At 41.7% G+C, this 25087-nt stretch overlaps 1 protein-coding gene across 2 annotated transcripts in view; it reads right to left on the bottom strand.

The window, feature by feature from the left end:
* Positions 1–25087, bottom strand: part of CHL1 (cell adhesion molecule L1-like) — a 52986-nt gene that overhangs the window by 15770 nt on the left and 12129 nt on the right. For both annotated transcript variants that reach the window (XM_010086479.1, XM_010086478.1), the window contains exons 6-18: positions 24906–24953; positions 22771–22891; positions 19497–19681; positions 13334–13465; positions 12095–12232; positions 11294–11405; positions 10437–10603; positions 8732–8897; positions 7415–7539; positions 4623–4724; positions 4214–4411; positions 3291–3361; positions 722–944 (exon numbers count right to left, since the gene is read on the bottom strand). In XM_010086479.1, the coding sequence (XP_010084781.1) occupies positions 722–944; positions 3291–3361; positions 4214–4411; positions 4623–4724; positions 7415–7539; positions 8732–8897; positions 10437–10603; positions 11294–11405; positions 12095–12232; positions 13334–13465; positions 19497–19681; positions 22771–22891; positions 24906–24953 (1788 nt within the window). The remainder of the gene's footprint in view (positions 1–721; positions 945–3290; positions 3362–4213; positions 4412–4622; positions 4725–7414; positions 7540–8731; positions 8898–10436; positions 10604–11293; positions 11406–12094; positions 12233–13333; positions 13466–19496; positions 19682–22770; positions 22892–24905; positions 24954–25087) is intronic.

The following is a 25087-nucleotide window of genomic DNA, read 5'->3' as shown; positions in this document are numbered from 1 at the left end:
AGCCTCTTTGTTTTGTCCGGCCTGGATGACACACTGTGGGACAGGTAGAGTGCAAAATAAGATATGGGCAGGCACTGAGAAGACCCAGAGAGGAGGCTTGGAGCAGGAGTAGACTCAAAGCAAAGCCTCACTGTGGAGGAAGACTTCTCCAGAGACACCCAGAGGCTGGAGATGGGGCTGTGTCACCAGGGAGCCACAGAAAGCCACTGGAGAGAAAACCAGGCTGGAGAAGAGAACCCGTTCTTCAAGGACACAATGAACAAGGTAACACCCAGCATACATGGGAATACAGCATCATCTACAAATTCATTTACAATGCCCAGTGCCTGAGTGTTTGTACTTAATTGCCAGTGTTAAACTGTTGAATCAGGCTCCAGACAAGCTAAAGATTTTTTTCTCACCAAGTACAACACAACGACTGCTATACTTCACAGACTTCTTACGGACTGTGGCCTTCAAACAAGCATTCAAATCAAGCCAGCAATTGAGATTAATGAATGCACAAGTGACCTTTCCAAAAAACCCTCAAACTCCATCAAGCTGGCATCCATGGTACCCAGCATCACTTGTATCTGTGTCTCAAACAGAACTTCACACTGAGTGCTGGCATTTAAGCAGTTTTGGCCGTGGGCTGCCTAATTTGCCACTCCATATCCGATCATTTTCCATCACAAGAATTCCCCACGCACCGTATTTTTACATGAAAGTTTCCGCTACTTACCATCTTCCCCTGAATATCCGATGGTTACATTTGGTTCAGGACCAGATCCTAAATTATTTACCGCTTGGACTTTGATCTCATAAGGCACAAAGGTGGGGGTGTTTCGCAGGGTAAGAGAATGTTTCTTCACTGTCTCCTCGTTCCAGTCCGCCTCGACCCCCCGCTGCCGCCAGCTGACTTTGTACTCCAGACCTGGCCCGTTCCTCTCTATGGGTTTCAATGGCTGCGGAAGAAGTTAAAAGAGATCCCGTGTGCCTTTGTTCCAGTAATCATGAAACAGCAACTGAGGGGAGGGGGGGAATAATTTTGGAGAGCATGTTACGATGTTGGGAGAGAAAAGGGGGAAAAAAGAAAGCTTTAACTTTTTTGCTTTTGTGTTAATTTTAAGATGTCTGGATGAAAAATGTCATGACTTCCAGAGGAAGGTGGGTGAAAGGCAGAGAAACAGTTGGATTAAAACTAGATTAACTTCTAGTAGACATATTTCTGCATAAAACATACACCAGTTTCTGTTTTGCCACAGGTTTTCTTTGGGGGTTTTTTTGTGTGATGTAAAACCGCATGCCTTTTAGCATAACTGAAATGGCATAAGTCTATGTGTGCTTTTCAGTACAGCTAAAATCTGTGTTTTATCTTAGAATTTTATGTAGCACAGCAAGTTGGGTCATTAAAATTTAGATTTGTTCTGAATACACACCAAATGCTTGAAAATACGCCTGGACCTTTAATGTGCAACTGCTGCGCTACTCTTTTTAACCGATCAGCTGAAGAATTCATCACAGCATGGTTCCTATCTAGTTAACATTAATTTATAAAATATTAGAAGATGTATAGTAACAGCTTGTCATGAAACATGCTCCAGTTGAGTTTATTTCTCTGAAAAGGTATTTCTTTAATTAATAAAGTTAACCGGTCACCTGCACTACCGAAAAACGATGAGGGTTATTTCAGCCCACTGAAACAGCTGTGGGCATTTCCCACCATATAGCTTATTTTTTAATATTTGAATTATATATTGTACTTATGAAATACATAAGTATACATATAGATATGTATTCAAGCCGCATCAGAGGTCTGAAATGAAATGGCAAGTGCCAGCAGAAAGTGATGCCCCCTTGATGCTCTTCATGCATGGGGGGACCTAGGTCTGGGGGATCTGCAAAAATTCCCACTTCTCTGCTCTGAGGTACGAGGACCTTTGGGATGACTGTGGCAAAGGAACCAGCAGACTGGGCAGCTTTCTAACAGGTACCGCTGGGAGAATCACCTCCATGGCAAAGATCCCAGGGAACGGGATTTGCAAGAGAAGCTGAAGAAGTAAAAAATTCCCACTGAAAAATAACTTCTCGTTTGGAGTTGAATTGCCAGCACTGCTTGACTCTTATTTTGATCTCCCTTAATTCTGCAAATCCTTGGCTGAAAAGCTAGTCAGTAATGCTCATCTGGTCTCTTAATCCAAAATAGGCAGATTAACATCATTTTGCAGCCTTTGTCTGCCAGAAATAGCATGTTCAGTGCCTTCATTTCCTCTGAAAAGCATACAGGACACACCACAAATAAAAGAATATCCCCTTTAAGACATTTAAATGATTCAACAATATTTAACAAAGCCTGTCTATCCCATTTTCTCCCTTCAGTCTCGGTTTTCACTTCTACTTTTGCCCTGTCTGAGCAGTGGATTATGGGTTTCCTGGCAAGGAGGAATGCCTGTTCTCTGTTCAGCAAAGTGTTCAGCCTGCTGCTGGTCACAGCAGCATTTCCCAGCCATGGTGGTTACTACCACTCTGCATTTCTTCCAAGAAGCAGGATTGTCTTCCCTGACCCTGAGCTATGTCATACAGCAAAAACCCCCATCCACATGAGACCTTGAGGACCATCTCCTTCTGGTGTAACTATAGCCTAAACTATGAATTCACACTGGGGAAACATTTATTGTTCTTTGCTGCGAGCAGCAGATTGAGAAGTAAATCTCATGTAAATTGTGTTTCATTCCAGCCACAAAAATTATGCTTCCTTACACAGTTGTTGAAATTTGTGTTAAATTAAAGAATATATATCTTTCTAAACTGTTGGCACAGAAGCTGTAAGCTTAAAAGCCAGGGAATTTGAAGACTGGAAACCACCCTCCAGACTTTTATGCAACTCCTTTGGCACACATGCTTATGAGCTTTATCTACGCTTGTTTAGTTCTTGAGTAAAAATTCAAGCTCACATTCTCTTGGTCAAGTGATCACCGTGCTTCATAGGACTCTCATATTTCTTAATAGCCTGTGAAAGTTAGATTTAAAAAATTGTCTTTTGAAACAACAGTGAAACTGGGGGATGAACATATTTAGATCAATAACAACTTTATCTTTGATTTCAAGAGCATCAAGAGTCCTACCTATGGAATTTGATAACACTTCCTAAAAAACTAGGGAAAGGGGAGATAAAGTCAAGGGATCCAGTAATTTTTTTTATTGTATTTATATTAAAACAACATCCTGATAACTAGAATAGTTTAGAAACTACTGCTTGAAGGGAGAACCTGTTACCGATACTGTAACACTGACAGACACATTTGACTTACCTCCCATTTCATCACCATTTCATTTGGCTCAGAAGCTTCAACTCGGATGTTTTCTGGATTCTTTTCTGGAGCTAGAACCACACAGGTGACAAGGTTAGTTTGCACATCCTGTTTTTAATTTGCATTTAATATTTCAATGCAAAAAATGGATGCAAAATTATTTCTTATTTCTCTATTACTGAGAGTGAAAGTCACCTAAACAAAAAACATTCACAAGATTAATTACTTGGATCAGCAAAGCTGCTGTGATGGAAAACACATTCTTTATGCAGTTTTAATTCCTAAGTGCCCTTGTTGGTTGGAGCCACTAGCTAACAAGAAACTGTGACTTTTGGATTTCAAACCACCAGATGTAGAGGGATTACGAGGAAGTGATTTTTCTCCCCATGGGGATCGTAAACAGCAGGTATATCATTAGTGGGATGCACACAGCTCAAAAGCTGAAGAAGGACCTGAAATTGAAGTAAAGGGAGAAAAAAAGAAAGAAAAATGCTGTGGAATGCAAATGCTGTGCTGAACAGTTGGCCTCCAAAATGACTTTCAGGAACACACCATTTCCTGTCATGGTGAGAAATGAACCGTGAATGGAGATTTTTTACAAGCTTAGCACTGCTGAAAGGCTCCCCATAAACCTCAAAGATCCTCTCCAACAACTGCTTGTCTGTAGAGGGCTGCAACGGGCTTTAGAGGTGCAAAATCAGCAGAGCTCAGGAACGTGACATGCTAGAGGGTGGTAGGAGCCCTCTGCCATCCACAGCAGGGTCAACTCTTCTCTCTGGCATCCCTGGGCAGCTACCGAGCAGTGAAAGCAGCACAAGTGACCCGGATGCCTTTACATCCCCTCTGAAGCACAGGGGGGTAATGTTATTCCCAGCAGAACACTAAAAATAGGAATAGTCAGAAAACTAGATGGCAGTGTTTACCAGCCGGTGGAGTTGCATAGCGCAGCGATGGTTTACTAGGCTGGCTCCTTCCGACAACGTTCACCGACACAACACGAAACTGGTAATTCATATATGGGGCCAGCGCCAAAAGGACAGTGGTGTCATTCCCTGGGGCTCGGGTTAGCTCTTGCCACCTCCCCGGCTCCCACCGGTTCTCTTCAAACTCTATAATGGACTCTGGAGAGGAAAAGAAACAAAGCAAAAGAAAAAAAGGCAGAACTTGAATAAAAGGCTTATAAATAACAAGGATGGAAATTAACTTACAACAAATTAACTGTCATAGGAAAACCGATTAAGTATGGCTGTGAGCATGGTTTGTTTCTTCTAACAGCCATGACGTGCCATAATGCTAAATAGCACGAGATGATGCTGCTAAAATCCTTCCTACCATTAATAGGGCTGTTATGACTGGCCCCAGCTTTCCAGGATAGTCGAACACTTCGGTTTTGATTTTCTGACAGCTGAAGGTCTTCTGGAGGATCAGGAACATCTGAGAAATAATGAAGAAGTGTCAGGAGCATGGCAAGCTATTTCTGTTTGTCTAGGCATTTTCTGAAGGACTGGAAGAGCAAGCTCAGTGAAAATGGGGGTAAAACATCTTTTGATTCCAAAGTGGATAAAATTAGGAAAGTGATAATTCCTTTTGAAGATCCTTTTTATGGCAGAAAACCGAGCTGAACCCTCTGGTCCTGCTTTCTCCCTTATAAATGCAATGTCCCCTCATGAGTTCATTTCCATCTACTCTCATTACTGTGCTTGCAGCAACAGATTTTTCTTTGCAAATCAACACTAAGATCTATTGAATCATTAATAGATATTGACACTGCTCTTAGCAGAAAGTTATATCAGCATCACTTGGATTTACTCTGGTGCAAACCGGAGTGGTAGAAGGTGACTCAGCTCTGACAGTTATCGAACTTGGCCTTTTAGAGTAGGAGTGCAAGGATAACACTCATTATCCCTGCCATGGGGATCTATATTAAAAAGAAACAAGAAAATTCATTGCCTGCCAGCTCAACTAATGCTGTCCAAAGAATATATCAGAGTCAGTTGGTGGTGGCTGGTACAAGTGCGGGACTACGCGAGCCCTGAGCATGGGACTACCGTGATGCTCCCAGAGCTCACTTTTTGGGGATGTGGTTCCTGCCCCTTAACCTGGGCTGAGTGAGGTCCTGATAAAACTTCAAACCAGCATCCCTGAAGTAGGCAAGGGGGGGCACATGTCCCCAACACCACCTGGTTCCTCAACAGCATTAGGGACAGAGGAGGTGATCGGTGGCATGGGTTGTTTGCCAGATTGCCTGTAATTGAACAAACACTTTCAAATTTAGCAGATCCAGACTTACAGATGTTTATCTTCCTTATGGCTTGCCTTGAGAGTTTGCAGCCTGACTGTATTGGATTAATTTGTTAACAGAAATGTGTAGGGTCTGATGTAAAAGAGTGAATTCTCACTGTAGGGGGCTGATGGTAACCCCTCATCCTTCCAAACTCACACATACACACTCCCCCTCCCTAAACATAGGGCTTGCTTTTCAAAATCTGAAAAAATGTGCAGAGCAAGGAAACAAGATCTTCCTGCTGCCCCAATGCCCCAACTACATTTTTGCCTGATGGGGTCATTTCTTATAGGGAAAACAGCTACCTCAAGCACCAAGACTGTCTCTGGCATTGTGAAAGAAATTCATTGTGTCTCTACTGATTTTTTTAAACGACAATACAGAGTTTTCTTCTTTATCTCTGGGTACATCAAAAAGTTTAAAAGGTTATATTTGGGATGGGGTTTTTTCTTTTAGTTTTATTTGCATTTCTGTCCCCTATTTCTGTTGTACCTGGAAAAATCAGGGCTGTTCTATTCTTGGAGCATATCTGGTGTTAAAATTCAGTATATTAATCTAAAGACAGCAATGGTGCATCTTAAAGATATCCCTCCATCTGTTCATTAATCATAGAACAAACACTTAGAAATATTCTAACTAAAGATTTCTTTTGCTCTTAGTTGCCCATATTCTGATGTCTCCACCTGTGCCGTATTTAGTTCTTGAACCATCTCACAAGTCCTTCATTGCAAAAGAAGCCTGAATTTTTAATTTGGACAATAACAAATATTATTAATCCACCAAGATCTTTCTTATACACAATAAACAGGGGGAAAAGAGCACAAGACTGTTTTTCCTCTTCTGCAAGTCACCTTTTTAAAGGGAATAAAGTGCTTCATGAAATTTTCATAAGTAACGTAACGAATGGTCTACAAACATTTTGAATTATACAGCACTGAGGAACACAGTAGCATAAATAATGTGCATAACATTTTCTTAATTCACTATTCACTGAAAAATACCAATCATCTAAAGTGTGAAAACATCTTGAAGGTCCAATTGTCTTAGTTCATGTTGCAATCACTGCCAGAAATAAACAAAAATGTAAAACGAAGCAAACTGTAATGAAATTAAACCACAAAACAGCATCTTAGCTATTGGCTGATGCCTTTAGGCACACGTGCAAAGGACTGCACACCACAGCACAAGTTCATCCTCTTAGTTTCAAGTGGTCCTTCAGGAAGGGTGGCAGTCCCTAGGGATCCTCACATAAGGTCAAGCTTCAGGCTCTGTGGGTTGAGGGTTTTCTCTGCTGTGAACTTGCCGTTTGCCACTGGACAATAATTTATCCTCAGGTTCACAGAGCTAATTAATCCTTTTAAGTGTTTAACTTTCACTGATCTTCAGAGGACTTGGATATCTAAATACTGGCCTTATGTCTTCTTCAAAACATAGTCCAAGTGGTAAATTGTGTGCAAATCTCCAGTAAAGTGGGGTGAAGGACTGACAAGGACTTCAAAGCAGAAGCAGAGCCATTCTTAATGTGCTATTACACCTTCCAGCCTGGGCAAGCTCCTACAGCTATTGGGGCTGACTCCTGAGCTGAAAAAAGTCTGTCTCATCTGAGGTATAACAAAGCTGATTAAATATAAATGAAATGTTTGTGTCAGCATCCCCCTTCCAGGAGACACAAGGATAGCACAACTGAGGCTAATGAGTGAGAAGTAAATCACACCTCTGTGAAACTGGGTTATTGAGGCTCTGTAACTGACCTGGGCAGAAGAAGCAAATAGAGAAAAGTGCTGCAATGGCGTGATGTACTGCACGGAGCTGTGTGCGTGCCAAGAAAATATCCTCTTACCAAGAACAACCAACTGCGATTTGGCTGTGACGCTGTCCAGAGAAGTGCTTGCCACACACGTGTAAACTCCTTCATCCTCCAGTGTCACGCTTGATATGAACAGTGTATCCCTGTCAAGAATTATCCTACAGGGAAGAAAAAAAAGTACATACAAGTAAGGAAGAGAAAAAAATATGTAAGATAAGCACATCAGAGACAGACAGTGTTGTTCTCTGAAAAACTGTTCATAAAAAAACTTGGTAGCAGGACATTTTGAATAACGTAATTGCATGTTAAGCCTATTATTTTAAAATGTAATTGTAGCTGTATTATACACTGTGCTGTAGACTATTATTTGTATTTTGTAGCTATTTAGCCTCCATGGCTGGAAGCTGGCATGTCTTGCTCGGTCTGAAAAGAGCCACATTGATACCCATCAGCATATCAACCATGGAACACAGACTTTTGGCACATCATTAATGAGGCAAATACACGGACTTTATGTCCGAATTTTTGACAGGGTTGAGTAAAACTGAACATTCCCAACCCACTTGTGTGATGTCCAATGCACTAGAGGAAGCTGGCATTAGCCCAGGCTCATGGGCTCTGGTGCAAATGTGGCATTTACTTGGCGCTATCTCCCCACGCTACATGGCCTCAGCAGGATCTTCAACCTCTCCAGCACTGTAGGATTTAGGAAACCATCTCTCTTCTGTGGTAATTAATAAAGACATCTGATTGTCCCCTGTGGGACCCTTCAGATGGAATAAAGGCTGAGCTCCATCCCCTTAAGGTCAATGCAAATACAAGATTAGGGCAAAATTCAGCCTGCCCTTGCAAGTCCTAAACTCATACACAAGAAAACCTCATTAAAAAACATTAAAATTGTTTTTAATTGTGTATGATTTTAGGCAGAATCCCAGAAATTTGTTTTACATTCCTTTTAACATTAGAAGGACTTGCTTTGGCCAAACAGGTATAAACCACGGGAAAATAACAGTTCCACTGAAGTGGAGAAACAAAACCCCAGTTGACTGCACTGGGGCTAGGGTTGTATTTTTGGGTTCAACCAACATATAGGCAATATTCTGCTCTGATGGTGAGAGAGTTAGTAAAAACCAGAAACATTTGCTAGCCGTGGCTCAGAACTCATACAGATGCATTTGTGTTTATGTGCGTGTAAAATGCAGATCTATTCACATACTGCATAAAGAATTCTTGCAGACACAAATTTGCATTTCAAGCTATTAAGTCTCATGTTTATTGAAACTCACGTTCCCACACCATACAGCATTATTCAGCTGAGATCAAGAAAACTCTTGTTTCTTCCCTGCTTACCTGCCATCTTCCGTGTTGTTGACTGGCAGCTCATCTCCATCTTTCCTCCAGGATAATTTAAAACTGTGTTTCAAGTGTGAATCATACTCAGACTGACATTTCAATAAAATTGAATGTGATTTCAACACTCGGGGGTTCTTCGGAGTAACAACAACTTCTGTAGCATCTGATTGATCACAGAAAAACACTTTGATTAGGAGAGAGAGACTATTACATCAAATTTTCACCAAGCACTTCATATATAAAAATCAACCTTAAGAGCAAGGATCGTGTCTTTTTTGTTATATTTACACAAACACTTCAAGTGAAGGATGGTTGTTTTTGAAATAGATATTTGCCAGGATTTAATTTTCTGTCTTGAAAAATTCTTTTTTAGCTCACTCCAAACCAAAGAGCTCCAGAAAAAAAGAAAACAAAACCACAGAAAAAGTCACAGGTGAAAATCCTTGTTAGCAGACTGTCATGAAATGGATGATATAAAAAAAGGCTCAAATATGATTTTTATGTCCAATTGCCTTTTGAAATAGGCTTTGGCAACAATCCAAGAAAAATTACAGGCTTATTAAAGTCAAGTGAGAAAAAATTATTGCAATCAAGTTTGTTCTTTTAATTGACTCTAATCTGAATGCAGAAACAGATGAATAAGTAAGAAGAAAGCAGTTGGCTGAATTACTTTTTACAGTGAAATGTTGTTCTGTGAGAATTTCATTGTACATTTTCATGTTTATTATCACTGTAAAATTTACAAAGCAAAGGGAGTGGGTGGAAACAGAATACAAAAAGAGTGTTTCTTTCTGAAGTTTGTCACAGCAAAGCCACATCCGAGAGTCCTTTTGGGCTCTGCTAATTGAGTATTGAAATTTTACTTTATTAGCAAGCCCTAAATCCTAAATAAATTTGTGTGCAACCTACTAAATTTAACCTGTGTGCAGGACAGAAGCTGTCCACTTACTGTCACCCCACCTGGGAAAAAAACCCTCCTGTCCAACCACCCAAACAAATCTCTTTAAACAGAATTACAGCACTAGGTATGTATATGAAATGTATGAGTAAATGTATTTCAGTAATTTTTTTCTCTATTTAAAAATACTCATCAAGTTGATAATAAGGTAAAGGCCCACTGCAAATCCCTCAAACCAGCAGCATCCTCTAATCCATCGTGCTTGGTGTTCGCTTCCAACGTTCACTCAGTTTGGGATTGGATCAAGAGACGGGAAGCAGGTTTAGGGAAGGAGGAAGCCCATGGCTGGGGGAGTTGCAGGACCCTGTCCGGCTCAGCCAGAACCCCACCCAGCCCCCGAGTGCAGGGAAGGCTCTGGGCTCCCAACAGCCATTCAAGAACCTCGAGTGCAACAGGGCTGATGGCAAGAAGGAGGGAAAATACTTTCAAGGTAATAAAGTGAATAGCTCTGGGAAGTAAACTGCAATTTTTTTGTGGCTTATGCAGCTTCTGGAAGTGTCAAGAAGAAAGTAAATATCACCTACGAGCATGGAGAAATCACACAGCAAAAAGGAGACAATCTAACTGCTGCATATATATGAGACCTGAGGCAATTTCAGGTCTCTGTACACAGAGAATTTATACTCTCACAGAATAAGTCCGTATTTTGGACTGAATATTTACTCATTACTTATTTACTGAACATTTTATGTATAGAATCTTAGCAGATGTCAAAGGTCTTTCCTTTCATAAGTGAGACATTACCCCTTATATCCAGATTAGCAGTGATTGCTCTTTTTCCAACGGAGTTTGCAGCCCAGCAAGCATATGATCCTGAGTCCTCCTTTGTTGTTTCTTTGATCTCTAGGGTGCCATTCTTATTTAACTCATAGCGTAGTGTTGAAAGTGGCTCTATGCTGTCATCCTTAGTCCTAAATAGGATAACAATAGTTATGGGTTATTTCTAGGGCCGCAGGATCTGTTACTGCACGGTTAACAGACACTGCAGGGACACAGGAATTTTGGGAGGTAGTCTCAGCTCTAACACTGAGTGACCAAGTCAAGCTTAGCAAGTCACTTTACCCGTGCACAGGCAAATCGTAACACTTCCTGCAAACCAAACCCACACTGACAGCATCTAGCAAAGTCTTTGAACTAGTCTGTCTGAGTCATTAATCTATAGCTGTCATCTGCAATTTTAATACACCTGTCAAGCGCTATGACAATTCTGTGATTTCCAGCCCTATGGAACCATTTACAGGTAAATATGCTCAGTAAGTCATTGGGTTTCCACCTCAGTAATATGTCCAAACTTTGAAAGTTGCCAAGATTAACTAAGGCTGATGAAGCTGTAGGAGGGGTTTGGCTATACCAAGCATGGCTTGGTCTAATGAATATCCCAGCACTTGTCTGACACGGGTATTGAGGACTTTCATTAACGTTTTTTATAAACCAGTTCTTCAGGGTTCTTGAAAGTGGATTTATACACAGAATACTTATATACAGTTTGTTATAAATTTCTAATTTTAACTCCATAAAAATAATAGGTGACACATTTTTTTAAATTTGGGGAGCCTGCATGAACTTGTTTCACATGAAAAGTTCAGTTATCAGTGGCTTACCATCTAATATCTGCTGCAGGCGAGGCAAAAATTTCACAGTGCAAGAAGGCACTGTAACCCACAACTGTGGCATAGTTCTCACCATCTGAGGTCAGTATTAAGGGAGCAATATCTGCAAAAGAGAATGCAAAATAAGCAGCACTGCATTGCAGGACTGGGAACTTAAATACTGTCCCTGCATCATCTCCTTTTCCAGCAAAGGTCAGAGGCTCAGCCACTTAATGGGATTTCTACTGCCTTTTGGAACTACTTGTACTGAGCAAATGAGCTCTCATAAGCTTCACTGATAAAGATAACAGTGGTTGGCTGCTGGACATGTCAGAACATGAAACCTCAATGTGCTCCAGGAGAGAGAACAGACCCAGTTCTGCTTCCTCTAGAGACCTCTCCTATTAAATCAATTCCCATCACTCTCTTTCGTCAAAGAACAGGCTGAGCATCACAACTGAAATTAAAGATTAACAATACACTTAATAATTCAAAACCAGAGTTGTGGTCACAATTCAGCCCCCAGTGGTTTCAGTAGAATTGAATTCATAAGTTTTTGAGCCCAACTGCAACAGTTTTTAAAATAAAGAGTATATCAAAGCTCACGAGCATTTATGTTAAGCCTGTAATATTGCCCATGATACAGCTTATTGCATTAGTTTGGACAACATATTTTTTTAAAATCTGGGGCTAATGCAAAAGAACAATGACATGGTTACAATGCCCAAGCTGTTCTGAAGCATTCAGTCAGCAGAACAGGACACTTCAGTTAGGTATTTTCTACAGAACAGGAAAGGCCAGAAGAGTACTCACTGAGGACGTTCACATTGGCGCTGGCAAGGATGGTGCCATGCTTGTTGCTGGCCTCGCACTGGAACACGGCACTGTCCTGGAGCTGCAGATTGGTAATGCTGATCTCTCTGTCAGAGATTCTCCCTCTGAAGGTCCTACCTGGAAAGACCCAGGAAAGGTGGTCAGAGGGCTGGAGCACCTCCCATATGAGGACAGGCTGAGAGAGTTGGGGTTGTTCAGCCTGGAGATGAGAAGGCTCCAGGGGGACCTTAGAGTACCTTCCAGTGCTGAAAGGGAGCTACAGGAGAGATGAGGAGGGACTCTTGATTAGGGGGTGGAGGGATAGGACGAGGGGTAATGGTTTTAAACTGAAAGAGGGGAAATTTAGATTAGGTATTGGGAAGAAATATTTACCTGTGAGGGTGATGAGGCAGTGGCCCAGGTTACCCAGAGAAGCTGTGGATGCCCCATCCCTGGAGGGGTCCAAGGCCAGGCTGGGTGAGGCTTTGAGCAACCTGGGCTAGTGGGAGGTGTCCCTGCCCATGGCAGGGGGGTGGAACTCAATGGTCTTTAAGGTTCTTTCCAACCCAAACCATTCTAATTATTCTATAATTCTATGATTCTATGACCCAGACTGTGTCAAGAGATGGAGAAAACACCGTGACTGCAGAGTTCACAGTCTCTGCACTGCTTGAAAGTCAAAGACAAAGCATATCTTCAGGATCAGACCAGGATCTTGCTCAACAGTTGGAGAGGAAGCTTCAGAGCACTGCCTTTGCCAGCAGTCCTGTCACCTAAAGAAAGTGCTCTAGAGCATCAATTTCCAGTAAAATCCCCAAGCAGATGTTTCCAAATGGTAGCAATAATATTACTACACCAGGGAGCAGGGCCTGTGCTCCCCAGCCACACAGTCATTTGTGCATGTTCAGAAGCACAAAGAAAGATCAGGAGCCCCCAATGAACATAAACTATCCCAGCTCTCCAAAAAATGTGAGTGTTTCAGGGTGAGGCAGAGGCAGCAGCTCATGGGTATCACCACCCCACACTCTGCAGCTTTCACTCTTGCTCTCTTCAAGATCACATTTAAACACAGGCTTTACTAAGTAAATAAATAGGAACAATATGAACTCACACTAAAATATATCTCAAACCAGACATCATTTGGTGCATCAGGATTTGTGGGTTCCCTCTAATCAGAAGCAACACAGGTACATCCCTCCCAGCCACCGGCTGAAGGAGGACACTGGACCTTGCACTTACTGTCGATGGGCATCCCGTTACGTTTCCACTGGGTGGTTGGCTCTGGGTTGCCAATAGCTTCGCAGAGGAGCACAAGATTCATTCCTACGCTGTAAACAGCACCTTCGGGCTTCTTTATCCACCGAGGAGGCTCTGTCAAGAGGGGACATAGCAGGCATCAGGTACCACAGCAAGACATGTCTGACTTTGCTATTTCTATGGTCCTCCACGAGATGGCAAACGCTGCCAACAGTTCCCAGCCTGCTCTGAGCAGCCTATTGTGCAGCTTTACTGTATTTCTTACAAACCGATGCTAAAAAAGATATAACTAGCATCAGCACACATAAATTGATGTCCTTCAGGCTTTGTGAAACGTGAGTGTCAGGGAGAGAGCACAGTGAACAGGCAGTGTTTATCCAAGTGGAAAACAAATGCAAATGGGAGGTGAGAGACTGGGGAAGGCGGTAAACCTGAACGGGTCGGCATTTTCACAGGGACCCCCAGACATGAGACTGTGGTCTGTGAAATGAAGTGAGACTATTTCAGTAACTCAAACAAGATGCAAATATCCATCCAGCTCAAATCCCCCTCACTAGGAAAAAGGAAGAGGCTTCTACCACCTTGCCCAGGAGCAGCCGGATGGCAGAGTGTGGCGATGCAGCTGAGCTCCGCGGCAGGACGCAGCACCCTCCACCTCCTCATCTACATGTCCTGGGTGAATGCATTACGATTTTTCATATTTTGGCTTTCTGTCATGTATTCAGATGAGAAGTTGATTCATAACATCTTTAAGAATGACGAAACATTTCCTCACCACTGAGGAAGAGAGAACCATCATCCTGAGGAGGTTGAACTCCAGAAGGGTTGCCCACAGGGTGGTGGTAGAGGAGCAGCAGTGCGCTGCTGCATTCCCCGTGGTCGCCTCTTTCCCAGCACTGCCAGGCAAACTGGGGTAGCTCTGGGGAAACTCTCTCCTCTGCAGAGCAGCCCCTGAGCATCAGTTACCCAAACCTCATTGGAAAAATGCAAGAAAGGAGGGAAGGGAACCGAGGGAGGGCAAAAAAACCCATTAATTTGATGAATGCTTTGTTCTCTACAGACTGAATGCAGGTCCCTGAGCTTTGCTTACCCTTCAATGGGCAGCCTCAATCCAAAACACAGCCTTAAATTCATCATCGTCTCTGCCTGAGAAACAACAAACTTCCAAATTTTAATTCCAGACCTGACACTACCTCTTCTGCATGTTCTGGGCAGATCAATGGGCCTCTTTCTCTGTTTGAAAAAGATGAGCTAATGTATGGGAGACATGAGGATTCATTAGTTAATGCTCATAAAACGCTTTGAAGATTAACAAAGCTGTTGCCTGGTAATACATCTCCAGATGTTATCAGTGTGATATGCTAAAACAAAGCATCATTGCTCATTTTCACACAGATATATTAGAAAAACCACCCCTGAAATGTGATACACAAGAGCTTCTACACAGTCCACCATTTCCACAGTAAAGCACCCATGAAGAGACATTGTTAAGCAACATCTAAAGACTGAAGTAAAATTCAAGACACTGAAGCTTATCTAAAATTACATCATCTTAGCATTTCCTTCACATGGTACAGATTTCTTCTACCACCTTCCTCATGTAGTGCTGGTTGCCCTCCCCTAGTGCAGCACGTGATGTGACCATACTTGTTACCCTTCCTTGCATTTGGCTCCAGGAAAAAACTCTGCAAGCAGCAGAACATCTTGGTTTTGCAGATCTTTTTCCTTCTCTCTCTCTGTCTCATATACATTATGCTTTCATCAGGAAAAGGCAGGTCAAAGGCATGGAGGTGAAAAGGTTTGTAACAGTCCTGATGAATTTTTCTTTTCCCCACTAGGTCTACCACAAACACAGTACCTGAGACAGGGTATTCTCTTGTTTTGGAGGAGGTGAGACACTAAGCACAGACTGGAAATAAACCATCCAATGGATCCTTTCCTATTTTCATCTATGCATACATCCTGGAAGTGAGCTGCAGATATATTCTACCACTGCCTTCCTTTCTCAGCATGGGAATTGCTGTTGTTGCCCCAAGAAAGTGGTGCAGCTGCAGAGCCTTAGGTGCTGAGGTTTTGTCAAGTATGAAATGTAATTTCACAGAAAGGCTCAGGAACCTCTTTTCTGTGTGGCAGATATGCTATACTACTTATAAGTATACAAAATATAAGAATAACATAATACACATGTATGTTTTAGCAATTACAAAAAACAGTGGTTGGATAGTCAAATAGTTAATCTGTGTGAGCAATACAGTACGGCAAATATTTCACTGCATAATGTGTTCTTCTTGGTAAGAGTTATAAATGTGGGGCAGCTGATTAAGAGATTTATGGCTTTATGGAAAAATAATGACAGGTCCAAAAATAGAAGGGATCTCAAATGGGCATCTAGTCCATCTTTCTGCAACAGAGCAGGATCATCTTATACCTGAAACACCCCCAACGGATTCAAACCTTCCCCACAGCCTCCCATGCTGTCTAGAACTAGAATAAATTTTTAATGTCTAAGCAACTTTTGCCTTGCTGCAATTTATGTCTATTGTATCTTGCTGCATCCCCAGGGAACTAAGAGAACAACTTGTTAATATCTGTTGTGAAGAAACTTCAGTGCGTCTGAAGGCTGCTACACATTCCCCAGATTCATTCTTTCCTGAACTAAACATGTCTATAATTTTTTCCTCAAATGCCATGTTTTTGAGCTCTGTGACTACCCCTGCTGCTTTCACCTGAACTGTCCTGAGTTAATCCCAGCCTTGATGAAATGCATGACAAAAAAACTGCTTATGTTACCTGAGGCCCTATCAGTTCTCAGTAGTGTCTCCTACAACAGCACTTTTCTTTATACTTTACAGGATAATTTTTTACTTTTTCTGCAAGACTAATATTTCCAAGTCATGTTCAGCTTGCAATCCAGTATATCCTCCAGACTAGTCTAACCAGACATTTTCCATCCTGAGCTCATGAAGCCAATTATTGCTGCCTGATGAGAATTGCTTTGCAGTTGTGCTTACTGAAGCCCATCCTTTTTATTCCAGACCGTTTTCCCAATTTGTCAGGACCTTTTCAAATTCTCCTCACGTCTTCCCAAGGGCTGGCAATCCATCCCACTTTGGGGTATCATCTGCAGCTCCACATGCAGTTGCCACCTTGGAGTCTGCATACCCGTTGAAGCAGTTTTGCAGCAAAACACTGAGAACTACAGTTTGAGCCTGATTAAAACAACCAGCCACGTCTCTGCCTCACATTAGTTTCATCTATTTTATTTTTCTCCAGCCAAGTAATGAAAGTATTACAAGACTTAACTGCAAAGGCCCTTAGCTATTATATCATTACTATAATTAATCATTATATTGTAATAATTATTTCTATTAAATACAGTCTAGGAGCCTCAGTCAAGATCAAGGTACCATTAGATCAGGCGCTGTGATAGTGACAAGATTTTGAGGTTATATGTACATTTTACATTGGGCTTGGGGGATTATATACAATAGCCAAATAAACAAACATTTGAAGTCAAGACAATAAATCCCTCTCATTCCACTAACAACAATAGGGGTTTTTGTGCCTGTTCCAATGTTCCAGGCTACATCATTCCTTGCAAAGAGAGATTAAAATGTTCAAACAGTCAAGCAATTTGCTGTCTGAATATTTTCATGTGCTTGGTAATAATTGCCTGAATCTTTGCCCTCAGACTGCTGTAAGATTAGTAAGTGGGCTGCATGCAAATATCATTAATTAAGACTGTTATTTAGAAGGCTGGGCTATTGGTTTGAGATCTTCAAATACCAGAGACAAGAACAGAAATTGTGACATAGTGCAGAAATTATAACAAAATCCTGATTTATACACTGGCACTAGAGTGAGAATGGTTGGCAGTTAGCAACTGAGATAATTATTCTTCCATGTTAAATCTTCTTCTCCCTGCGTGCATCTTTTGAGAAGTACGTGGTAGGTATGAGGATGCCCTACGTCAGCACAACCTCCCTGAAACCTACTGAAATTAATGCTCACTTCCACCAACTCGAGATCTGCCCTTGAGTGTGCACACAAGAATTGCTGCAAGAATGATGAACGTGCCCATCTCTGATTAATGGCAGTGACATTTTCTGGTTAGAAATTCTAGAAGAAGATGGTCTTTGGACTCAATTTTACCTTGATACCCTGCATGTGAGGTGACTCCTAATAGGAAGAATTCCTGCTAGTGACAGTAGCCACATGGAAAATAAATGTAATAGCAATTGCAAAAGTGTTGTTTTATGTCAGAATGGCTAGAGTGGGATTATTTCCTTCTTCCTTTTTTTTTTTTTGTTTAAGTACTTATTTGTTAATGAGCAGGAACAACAATTTGCTGCAAAGCTTTCCCCCCTCTAGAGACTGGGGGAGAAAGGGGTCAATACTCTGAACTGTTTAATTAATGTTATTTCTCTGGTATTTTAGTTTTTGCAGCTCCTGCAATTTCTTTAAAGGATTCAATTTTTACAGCAGAGAAAATCATAGCCAGATTGTTAAAATATTCAGCTACAGCAGAGATGCTCCAAACCATCTGGAATGATTTCTAGTAGTCAGCACTTCCCCTCCATCGCAGCTGAAAACTTGCCATGCCCTGGTATCCCCCTCGGCCACATTTCCAGGAAGGGAGAGAAGACTGCAAGACACAAGGTTGTGTCAAGTGAATGGGGACGATTCATCACATCCTGGGAGAAATGGCTTTTCCCCAGCTGATGAGTAAATACAGAGCAGGTAGCTGAAAGTGCCTTTCCTCCCATCAGGACTCCTTGTGACCATAGAGTGAGAAGAGGCACAGATTAAAATGAAGCAGTTGGCAGACTCTGACCCTTTAATACTACCTGTGATTTTTTTTTTTTTTTTTTTCTCTGCAGAGCAGAGGCTGGAGCATTTTTCATCAGTAAAGAGAAAATGTTTTCAGCAAGTTTTTCAGCTGTGCTTCAGGATTCTTATTTTGTAGCTACCGATGGGCAGCCTTCTGGAAGAGTTGCAACGGCAGTGACACTTCTGCAAGTCTCTCTTGTCTCTGGGAATTCTCATTGGAGCTCTGCTTTGCTCCTGGAAAGGCTCACACCTTCAGGCTCCAGGGAGTGAGAGAAGGAAGGAAGGAGGATAGAGGGAGAGCAGCTGTCATTTTACTGGTGCTCTACCTGCACTCTACAAGATGCCTGCTAGGAAGGTACCTTATCCAGCTTCACTAACCTGCCTTCTTTTAGCAGCAACATAAATAAATGACAACCAAACAGTTGTATAAACACACCACATTTCCATGTTGCTAGCCCAGCACAAGTACCCAGCACTCATCCTGTCCAGCCTTCAGACCTGTGTGTAGGTTCATACACAGAGATGCAGCACCCTAAACACCAGGGTATGATGTACACTAGTGTAACCCTGCAGCTATTTATGCTAAAATAGTATTGCTCATCTTTCGAAGCATGCAGGCTGAGGTGGGAATGGGCCTTGGATACACAGTGGGATGAGAAGAAGCCTCACACTTCAAATTTTTTTTTACTTTGTTGCATAAGATTTTTTGATACTTTTCAGGGGCTCAACACGAAACCCACTCTCAGCTCAGGCTGTTCCTATACAAGCAAGGCAGCACGTGGAAGAGGGGAAGAGAGAGCTGATACCATGTTTGCCCACTGCATTTTTACAATCCTCCCTAGGCATTCACTTTTGGTGGAAGCCAAAGAAAGGAAATTGAGGTAAATGTACCTCTGATCTGGTCAGTATAGCCATTTTCACATTCTTTAAGAGCAAGAAGACCAATTAGATCTTTTAATCTGACTTTCAGATTAATACAAGTCATTTCATCAACATCTCTGACTAACTCACATCTTTAGAGTATTGGATCTGCTCACATATTTGTACTCCTGTTCACCACTTTGTAGAGCCTTCATGGTTCAGGAAAAAAAAAAAAAAAAAAAAAAGCAAGCATTATTTCGATTACTTTTTTTTAAAAGATGCTACTTTCTGCAAGCTTCCCAAAACTATAAGGCAGGTCCTTGGCTAGCATAAATTGGTAAAGTTGGTTGAATTAATGCATTACACCAAGTGCTATTAGCAAAGGTCCTTATTCACTTCCCTTTGACAACCTCTCTGTTCAAAATCAAAAAGCTTAGTAAAATGTACTCAGCACCTTCCACATGCACATGGAACTCGTGCTTCACCCTCCCCATGGGGTTGCTCGCTGTGCACTGGTATGTTCCTTCATCGGCTGCAGTCACTTGGTCTATCTTCAATATCTTCCCAAAATTTTCTGTTTCTGGTTCATCCTTGGGCAAGTTTCCAGTGACCTTGACCCAGCTTAGATGAGGAGTTGGGCTAAGAGCAAAGAAGACAAAAAAAAAAAAAAAAAAAAAGGATTTTCAGTCAAAAAGCTTAAAATTATAGGCTGCTATAATGCTTCAATGTTAGCAGAGCTGCTGGACTTCATGCACATGGTTTGCAAGGGAAGTTTTCAGAGTTTTTTAACCCTTTTTAAATCACGGGGGCTATACTCAATGCTATACTGTAGACTACAACTAGTCTATACTGTTTGATTTGAAGGGCCCCTATGAATAAATCCTTCCCAGCCAACATCAGGCCATGGCAGGAGGTTACATTCCTTGTAAGCGTGTCGGCACGGGCTGCAGGAGAGGGAAGGGAGCTCATGTTGTCCTGCTCCAAAAGGGCACTTGAGGACAGACAAGGAGGTAAAGACTTCATTACGGTGATTTCACTCGGTGCCCTGCTTGGTTAGGAAGGTGGCCAGCCATCAGAGATGCCTGAAAATGCTCCTTAGGTTTTTAGAAAGCAAAATGGCAGTGACACAGGAATTGGGGACAGACTGTTGTCTGCACATTCCCAGCTGGGCTTCTCAACCCCGATACCGTGCACGACGCACATACACAGTGTCATATCTGCTTACTCTTGTGTCCATCTGTTATTGTGGCAAAATGCCCGGGCACAAGCTACTCAAAGCCCCAGGTACCAAGAAATTATAGTTTTCCATGAGCAGTGAGCACAACCGCGCAAATATCCTGTCGTTTCCTGCAAGAGTCCTTTGTCCTGCTCTTGCACCAAAAGCAGGCACTGTGTTGCCTTGGTGCTGTGTTGAGGCAATGCCCTCCTGACTCTGTCATTGCTCAGAATATAAATCTTCAAAAATGACAGATTGGAAATATACTTAATTCCTTATCTGGCAGTTGGCTGCCCCTGATCTTAGTTACTCGAAATCTGGCTCAGTCTGTCTGCTTCTATGGTTTGTGGACATTTGGTGGGATGGATTGGCAGAGATATAGGCAAAGCTGATCATTTTTCTGCTCAAAATGGGAATTTTAGCAAATAAAAATATAATTTTATTTTGGTCTAAATGTTGCATTTTTGAATGGTTTCAGTGAAAAATGTTTGTTGATCAAAGAAGTACTTTGTCTTCTTTCAGAAGTGACTACTTAAAAAAAAAAACCTTTTTGTTTGAAAAATAATTTACACAGAAGTTTATTGTAAAATTTTGAGTGAAACAGAAATATTCCTTTTTTTTTTTCCAAATAAACAACGTCCTTTTTTGACTTTCTCTTCTTGTACAAGACATTAATTCTTGCACATGAAAATTCATGTTTGTGTATTTCCAAGGTGATTTGCCTATTAAGTACCTTGAAAACACTGTAAACTCATAGCTGTGGACTTGTGGAGGTTTGGGCACTTGCAAATTAGCTTGATGGGTAGTGAATTAGACAAGGAAGTGTTGCAACAGGGAACTAAAACTCACTGCAGAGAGTTGGAGTGAATCCAAGAGAGACAATTCACCTTCTCTCAGAAACGTCCACCAACTGCAGAGGCATCATCTTGCCAGCTCAAATGAGCAATGGGGCCCTTTCAAGCCCACATGGAAAACCAAAATATCCTAAACATGTTTGTTCAGGCAGATAAATATCCTGATTTGGGAATTTTATAGAGGGGATATAATTGCACAGCCTTTAGTATGAATTATCTCTGTGCTAACCATGGTCTGTGTTTGCAGACCTGCAGCTCTACCACACAGCATGAGGAGACAATGATTTAAGTCCCCATTCAACAAAAAGCTCTATCACAAAGAAACCAGAAGCAACTGTGCTTTCATTGTGGGTTTAGCGGTTGGAGAGATTTTCACTTCACCTATTTCTCTGGTGGCAACTCTTCTGCAGCAGATTACTGCACGTACAAGCACACAGTAAAAATTGGGAAACTGGACTGAGGGCAAAGCGGAGCTCATGTCTGTCTGAGCTGCTGCAGCAGGAACAAGGTCTGAGAGAAGTATTCACAGCTTCATTGTGGGGACTGCACTTAACACTTATTTAGCCATTCCATTTCCTTACTTATCCTTGTTTTGTCCAGTGTTATTTACAATAAGGAAGAAAATTGTCCTGATTTCCCACCACATACAACCTACTTTAACCTTTCCCTGTATTACTATAGTATCTCCTCACTGAGTTATTCTGCCATGCTTAGCACAGCCAGATCTGTGACTAGAGCTTGAGTAGTGCTCTAACAGAAATGATAATACCAGTAACAAGCTTGAGATTCACATGAAGCACAAAGCACCAGAGGGATGCATAGGAATGGATCCAAGCAGAAAACCTGGGACTGGAACTAAATTTGAAGTTAGTCCGTTACTGCCAGTTTTAGCAGGATCAAACCAATACTCCTGACTCCAGTTCACTATATTTTTGCATAGCTGAGGACTTTGTTCCTTGACATACTGTCATCTGTGAGAACATCATAGAAGGAACACCCTTTGTATCGAAATTCTGGATGCTGGTGAATGGACCACCAAAAGTGGCCAGAACCACATGCACTCCCAAACGAGCATCTCCCGCTGCAACTGGGCTAGGTGGACCACCAGTTTCACTCAACAGGGAATTTCCTTAACGAACATCTTGTATTACATCACTCAAGAACTTTGCCTTTAAAAACTGGAGATCTGACACCTGGAAAAATGATGAATAACTTTTGAGCATTGAACCAAAACTGAAATGGTATAACTAGAAAAGAAATATTACAGGTGGTGAGCCAAACCACAGAAGCTGAATTCTGATATTATTTAGTTTCTCAATATCTCAAAAGTAGTACTGATGAAAAAAAAAGTTTGATAGTAGGCTTTTTTTTTTAATATAACAGCAAAAAAGAAAATCAGTGCTTACCAGGCTATGATTTTAATTGCTTGCTTACAAGCTATAGCAGTAACAAATACATGGCTGTTGTATGTTAGCTCTGTGCTGCTTTACAAGGAGTGCACATATTTCAGAAAAACTCTGCATAGAGGTTCCATTTAAAACTGTATAGTCAGGTAGGTATATTTGTTTGCCCTTGTATAATTCTTAATATAGCTTTTTTCTTTGCTCAGTTCTGTTTCAAAAGGTGATTAAGTTTGTGCAGTATTGTGCATTACTCACAGCCCTTCAGCAATACATTCGAGGAGCAGGACACCTCCTTTGATGACAGTGACTGATGAGCTGCTGCCAGCAGATTCAGGAGGGATCAGCAGTTTGGGTTTTCTTTCCTTGATAAAATTTGCTAAAAAATAAAATAAAATAAAAGTTAGATAGGAAATCTTAGAGTCTTTGCTTATCCTTCAATAACGACACAAAAATTACTCCTGTCAGAAGGTTTTGGACATCGATTTGTACATTTTCTTTTTTATTTCTAGAGTTTGAGGCTATTTCAGGACTCTCCTGTTTCTCCTGCTTACAGTCAGGAGAAGGCTACAGCAATAACAACAGGCAGCAGTACCAGTGAAGCCCCTTTTCCTACAGTTTCATGTCCTTTCCAAGCACTGGCCCTTCTCTCATACACCTCAGCCAGTCCCGGTACACTGGTCTTCTCCATGGCTGATCTTCTGCTGTGCAGCATCTTTCTTACCACCTTTCCTGTGCATTGACTCCATCATCTTGGGGGCCCTGGGCAGCCTGCTCTAGTGGTTGGCAGCCCTGCCCACAGCAGGGGGTTTGAAACTAGATGATTTTTAAGGTCCTTTTCAACCCAGGCCATTCTGTGATCTTTTAAATCTCAGATGAAACCCCGTCTTTCCTGAATTGAATATCCCACAGAATTGTCCTTGCTACAATTACTAAATCTACGGTAATGGAGATATGATTTGTAAGGACGACTCTTAATAAAACAAGATTGACCTGCATTTGTTTTCAACGGACCATTTGTTCCAGCCAGCCAAACAATGGTTTCATGATGAAATATGCCTAGAGTTAAATGGCTACCCAGTTATCACTATAATAACAATTAACACAGTAATGACTAAGTCCCCGAATGGTACTAGTTCTTCAAAAATAGTCAGTTATGGATGATTTGGTAAAAGACCCCCATGTATCTCTCTGAATCATTTTTTAATATTTTTTTTCCTCCCCTTGCTACAAATCTGTGTCACAAGTGCTCAGAACTTCAGCAAAACGCTTTTGTGCCCCTGGATACACTCACACGTTCTCTGTCTGCCCTCCACCTCCCACTGCCAAAGGCAGGCAGTCACCCTTCCCCAGCAGTGACAGGAGTTCAGATACCTCTCCAAGGGAAAAATTGTGTTTTTGAGTGTTTGTCACTCTGCAGAAGCCCTGCTTGCTCTGCTCATGATGCTCAGCCTCTGTGGGCCAAGGATGCGGACTCATCAGCACTTTGAATTACCCATCTCGAAACACTCGAGAAGAGTTTTCAAGAACTTCAGTGCTCAGCCAGCAAAATGAGGTTTTTTGGGAGTTTAAAACTGGGAATTTCAAAAAAACAGAGGCTCTCAGAACAATTTAACCAAATCCATTAGAGTCAAGAACTACAAAAAAACCCCTAAAACTATCATTTTTACATATTTTAAACAAAATTAACCAGGTGGAGAATTACAGGAATAGCCGCTAGCTGCCTCCTGACTTATCTGTATTGCCAGCATAAACCTCAGCAGGATATTTGCAGGATATTGCTCCACATAGGAGGAAACACAAAGCGAGGGAAGATGCGAATCCCTGGGATGACAAATGCTCCGTTGTCGTGCTTACCTGCGGTGAGCGTCAGACAGGGTGATGCACGGCCAAAGAGAACCAACCGCCCCCATGAACCTCCTCCCATCTCTCACCAGTACAGCTGCGGACAGGGACAGTGAACACAGAGCACCTACAGCTCTGGGCATCCACACCTTACACTCACCCTGGAGTAACGCAGCCCCAGGATGACCCTTTAGACATGAATTAGTGGTTTCAAACCATCTGTACCCAACACCAGTGTCTTCTTGACTGCCAAGGGGAGATTCAGAGCATTCCCCATGAAACCCAGGAAGTCAATCTCCTCCCTTATATCACATTATGAAATGTGAAATTTTTTTTCTCGAGGAAGAACACTACCTCTTTGTTAAAAGCCCTTCAGACTTCTGTCAAAAAGTACAAGATGAGCAAATTGTTAGACCACTTAAATCCATCCCATCGCACTAAAAAGGCTTTTGTGATTTTTTTTTCTTTTTCCTGAGCAGCAGCTCACATTTCATCTGAGCCAGTAGGTTCTCAGTTTGGAGATTAAATAACAGATGCATTCAACTCACCCTTAGTAACCGCAGCGTTAGGTGAGCCTGAGTCATTAGCATGCTTAACTGAAATAAATAAAAGTGACAACCAAACACAAACATGCATACTTGATATAGAATCAAAAGAAACAATAAATCAACCAAAACAAAAACATGACAACCCCCCCAATTTCTGCCATAAAAGAAAGAAACAAAGAAAA

Source organism: Pterocles gutturalis, unplaced genomic scaffold (assembly GCF_000699245.1).
Source record: "Pterocles gutturalis isolate BGI_N339 unplaced genomic scaffold, ASM69924v1 scaffold3456, whole genome shotgun sequence".
In the NCBI taxonomy this organism is placed as follows: Eukaryota; Metazoa; Chordata; class Aves; order Pterocliformes; family Pteroclidae; genus Pterocles; species Pterocles gutturalis.
This window is presented reverse-complemented; position numbering and strand designations above follow the sequence as displayed.